This window comes from Herpailurus yagouaroundi, unplaced genomic scaffold (genome assembly GCF_014898765.1).
Source record: "Herpailurus yagouaroundi ecotype Mexico unplaced genomic scaffold, PumYag 77, whole genome shotgun sequence".
Taxonomy (NCBI): domain Eukaryota; kingdom Metazoa; phylum Chordata; class Mammalia; order Carnivora; family Felidae; genus Herpailurus; species Herpailurus yagouaroundi.
The window spans coordinates 34,270,278-34,275,147 of record NW_024412388.1 but is presented as its reverse complement, the minus strand read 5'-3'; the positions used below and the strand labels follow the sequence as shown (position 1 = coordinate 34,275,147).

Below are 4,870 nucleotides of genomic sequence, written 5' to 3'. Positions count from 1 at the left end.
CTGTCTCTCTCTGTCCCAAAAATAAATAAACGTTGGGAAAAAAAAAATTTTTTTTAATGTTTATCTATTTTTTGAGAGAGACAGAGACAGAACACGAGTGGGTTAGGGGCAGAGATAGAGGGAGACACAGAATCTGAAGCAGGCTCCAGGCTCCCAGCTGTCAGCACAGAGCCCGACATGGGGCTCGAACTCACGAGCTGTGAGATCCTGACCTGAGCTGAAGTTGGGCACTCAACCGACTGAGACACCCAGGCACCCCTCAGAAATTTTTTTTTTAATAAAATCTTGGGGGAAAAAAAAGCAGTCCACAAATCATTGGGCAGGGCACGATCCCACTTTTCTTATACAATTGACCCTCCCACAATACGGTTTGAACTGCACTGGTGCACTTATACGTGGACTTTTTTCAATATGGTACAGGACTATATTTAAATGTATTTTCTCTCATTTTCTTTTAAGTTTATTTTTTTAGTAATCACTACACCCCATGTTGGGCTTAAACTCACAACCCTGAGGTCAAGAGTTGCATGCTCTACTGACTGAACCAGCCAGGCACCCCTCTCTCATTTTTCTTTTTTTATTTAAAAAAAATTTTTAAGTTTATTTATTTATTTTGAGAAAGACAGAGACAGTGTGAGTGGGGGAGAGGGAGAGAGAGAGAGGGAGACAGAATCCCAAGAAGGCTCTGCACTGCCAGCGCAGAGCCCAATGCAGGGCTCGATCCCACAAACCATGGGATCATGACCTGAGCCACGCCGAAACCAAGAGTCAGATGCTTAACCCACTGAGCCACCCAGGAGCTGCTCTCATGATTTTCTTAATGAGATTTTCTTTTCTCCATCTTGTTTTATCCTAGAATACAGTATATAGTACATATATAAGAGATGTGTTAATTGACTTTTATGTTATTGGCAAGGCTTCCAGTAGACCATAGACTATTAGTAGCTAAGTTTTGGAAACGTCAAAAGCAATATGCAGATTTTCAACTGCTTGGCAGTGGTGGGGAGGGTTGGCAAACTAACCCCTGCACTATTCAAGGGTCAACTGTATATATAATGCCTGCACAGAAAATGGGCAAGGAAAAAACCAAATGTTACTGGAAGAGGCAAAATAACATCTGATTTTACTTTTTCCTACGTGCTATTTCATATTTATCAAATTTTCAACAGCCAACAGGTATTGTTACTGTAATTTTTTTCAAAAAAGGCAACAATCAAGGCTCTATTTTGAAAATACACACAGACATATTCAGACTGATGAATCCATTGTGGCTGGGGACTGATCTGTCACTCCCTAGCCCGTGGCTTCTTACATCCCTAGGAAAGTGTTCAATTCTTAGCCTGGGCCTGTGTGATCTGCCCTCTAACCTCCCCAGGTCCATGCTGAATGGTTTCTCCCCCGGCTTCTCTCTGTGCCCTCGAGCTCCACCCATCCCCCAGACCAAACTGAACTACTCAGAGTTCCATGAAAATTCCCTTCTCTCCTCCCTCTGGGCCTTGGTATATGCAGATGCTGTTATTTCTGCCTAGCCCCCTACCCCAGCTCCTACTTATCCTTAGGACTCAGCTTAGATAACAGCTCCCCCTCCTCTGTGCTCTCCTACCCACCTGGCTGCCCCCAAGGGACTTACTGGAAACTATATCAAGGGCAGGGCCCTGGTCAGATGCCCCCTGGACTTTACAGCAGCATTAGGGAGTATTTGTGAATGAATGCAGTAACCATCAGGTGAGAAGACACTAAAATCCACCCACAGAGTCCTAGCCTCCAGCCTAGGGCCCTGGTTCATAAGGGAACACACCTCTCTGAAGCCCACTGCCCCACAGGACAATCAGATCCACCGCTACAAGCCAAGTAACCCAAATGATACATAATTGCAGCCCCACACTTCAAATCAGACCTCAGACCCAAACCCTACCAGAGCAATGCCATGGCTCAACAGGATATAAAGACACAGCTGGCCTCGGCGCAAGCCAAACAATCCAGGCCAGATCCAATGACCATCCCTGTCCACTTCTGACCTTTGCTGATGCCAAGATGGCCAGTTTTCCTTTCTGCCAAACACACACCCGCCCATGGCAGGGACGGGGCTGGCTGACTGGCTCTTCCCACACGTCATTCTACCCACCCACCATGCCACGTTCCTCTCCAGCACGTACCTTCGAGCACCGAGAGCTTGGCACTAGTGTTGATCTCTCCCAGACTGTTGGTGGCCGTGCACTCGTAGATGGCTTCATCTCGTTGCGCCCGCAATGGCTGGATCCGCAGCACGGACCCTGCCCCATCATCAAACTCAATCACCTGCCAGAGGACAGACACAGGGTCACAGTCTGCTCAGGATCAGACATCCTCCCACCTCCAAAAGGCCCCTGAGGAGGAAGACCAAGGAGAGGGGATGTAGGACCAGACCCCAGAATAGGATAGGCAGACCCTGAACTCTGCCAGCCCCTTCCTACCCAAGGTCTTACCTCAAAGCGCTGGGAGCTGACTTTCTTCCCCTTCTTCATCCATGTGATGCGTGGCTTGGGCTCCCCTGTGGCTTGGCACACAAAGGAAGCCACTCCTCCCGACAGCCCAGTCTGGTCCTCAGGGACTTTAATGAAGACAGGTTTGCCTGGAGAGATGGAGACACCAAGTCACCATGACACAGTCACCACCGACATCACCAACACTCCGCAGGTGGCAGACATGGGGGGGGGTTGTGTGTGTGTGTGTAGCAAGATCTATAAAGAAAATATGAATAGTGACACCTAACCCTTACACAGTGCTTACTATGTGCCAGGCACTACTCAAAAGAACTGCAGTATATGAGGTGGGTGCTATAATCACATCCGCTTATAGAGAAGAAAATCAAGGCACAGAGAGGTTAAGGGATTTGTCTAACATGACACAGCTGGTTAGTGGCAGAGCTGAGATTTGAACCCAAGAGTCCTGTGTCTGGAGTCCATGCTTTAACCACTATACTACTCTCTGTCTCCCATCCCCCATAAGTTCCAAGCAAGAGGACAAAGGCATGCTGAGTGCTGCCTGGAAGAGCCCCAGCACCTCTCAGACTGGTCCCTCCCGCACTGCTCTCCATCTGGGGGATGGTACCTCCATCTACCCCAAGGCTCAAGCCAGAAACCGTGATTCCTCCTCTCTCAGCCCCCACATACCAGCAGTCCTGAAAGGCCTAGACATTCCACCTCTTTAAGTGTCTCTGGACGTCTTCCCAGGTGAATGCTTTCCTGTAAATCTGCCCCACCCCCACCCCCACTGACTTGGCTATTGCCTTCTGATAGCCTGTACATCTCCCCGGCGTGTCCACTGGGAGGTGGGGGAGGGGAAGGAAGAAGGGGGCTCAGACACTGTACTGTCATGCCCATATCACCTTGGTACACACACCAGGGCTGACCTGGAGCACCTGTCCCTATGAATCCCACCCCCTGGCGGGGGTCACAAGACCAGAGAAACCTGCTTTTCATTAAGATGTAGCAACGCCTCGTTAATCCTGACAGAGGATCCATTTCCTATTAATCAGGCCAATGAACAGCTCCAGAAAGGCTAATACCGTGAGAAATGACCTTTCAGACCACCTGCTCAGTACCAATGAGCCCAGGCCTGACCTGATCTCTGGCACAGAAACACGTGTGTGCAGTGATGACCATCCATCGCTAAGCACCCACTCTGCACCAGGTACTTTATCTCATTTAGTCCTTCCTCGTTGTTATCCCCAGTTTACAGGCCCAGAAAGGTGAAGTCACTTGTCCAAGGTCACACAGGCAACGAGTGGCATTTCTGAGGCTTGAATTTAAGCCTGTCTGACTCCCAAACACCTGGTGCAGAATAGTGGGGCTTTATGAAGACCAGGGTCAGTGGTGTGCTGGGGGAAGCCGGACCAAAGAAGGTGGAGGGGTGAGCGGGGATGGTGAGAAAGTGGAGAGAAGAGTGCAGTGACCATTTAAAGGAGACGGGTTGTGATGAGCAGCCACAGAAAGGATGGCACCTACAGGGGGTAAGGGGTCCAGGGAGGCTTACATCTTGGTTTCTTTTTTGATTTCCTAAGACGTGAAAGACAATGTTTAAATGCTGCTGGGAAGGAGGAAGCAGACAGGGAGAGCGTGCCGACCCAGGATCCAGTGGACAGCGATGGGTGCAGTCCCGCAGGAGGGGAGGGTCCGGGGACCAGCGGGGTCAGCAGTTACAGTGTAAGAGGGCTTAGCCTTGCAGCGAGCAGGAAGGGAACCACTTTATCCAGCACCCAGGGGCCCGGCAGCCTCTGCAAGTTTTATGTAATTTTTTTTTTTTTAATTTTTTTTTTCAACGTTTATTTATTTTTGGGACAGAGAGAGACAGAGCATGAACGGGGAAGGGGCAGAGAGAGAGGGAGACACAGAATCGGAAACAGGCTCCAGGCTCTGAGCGATCAGCCCAGAGCCTGACGCGGGGCTCGAACTCACAGACCGCGAGATCGTGACCTGGCTGAAGTCGGACGCTTAACCGACTGTGCCACCCAGGCGCCCCAAGTTTTATGTAATTTTTACGCAAGTCACTCATCATCTCTGAGCCTCTGTTTTCTCATCTGCAAAATGGTGCCAGGGCCCACGGGTCTGTGTGGACAGAATGTGATGAGGGCTGTCGAGGGCGTGCACAGGCATGACGGTTGGTGGGTCCTGCGTGGGAGGCAGCTGCTGCTCTCACTTGAAGTCTTAAAACAATGATGTGGGGGCACCTGTGTGGTTCAGTCAGTCAGGCGTCTGACTCTTGGTTTTGGCTCAGGTCATGATCTCACAGGTTCGTGACTCGAGCCTCATGTTGAGCTCTACGCTCAGCGCAGCACTTGCTTGGGACTCTCTCCCTCTCTCTCTGCCCCTCCCCTGCTTGCTCGTGCACG

At 50.3% G+C, this 4,870-nt stretch overlaps 1 protein-coding gene and 1 long non-coding RNA gene across 23 annotated transcripts in view; one reads left to right on the top strand and one right to left on the bottom strand.

Annotated features, from left to right (window-relative positions):
* The window catches only part of LOC121026993 (uncharacterized), a 5,739-nt gene extending 1,468 nt beyond the window's left edge, over positions 1-4,271 (top strand). The window contains exons 2-4 of one of the 2 annotated variants that reach the window (XR_005788523.1): positions 2,989-3,212; positions 3,518-3,672; positions 4,043-4,271. This is a non-coding gene — a long non-coding RNA (uncharacterized LOC121026993). Of the gene's footprint in view, positions 1-2,641; positions 3,213-3,517; positions 3,673-4,042 lie in introns of those variants that run through there. The other variant, XR_005788522.1, reaches the window with a different exon arrangement.
* PTPRF (protein tyrosine phosphatase receptor type F) overlaps positions 1-4,870 on the bottom strand; it is an 83,953-nt gene that overhangs the window by 61,886 nt on the left and 17,197 nt on the right. For all 21 annotated transcript variants that reach the window (XM_040469917.1, XM_040469924.1, XM_040469918.1 and 18 more), the window contains 2 exons: positions 2,466-2,611; positions 2,157-2,298 (listed from right to left, as the gene is read on the bottom strand). In XM_040469917.1, the coding sequence (XP_040325851.1) occupies positions 2,157-2,298; positions 2,466-2,611 (288 nt within the window). The remainder of the gene's footprint in view (positions 1-2,156; positions 2,299-2,465; positions 2,612-4,870) is intronic.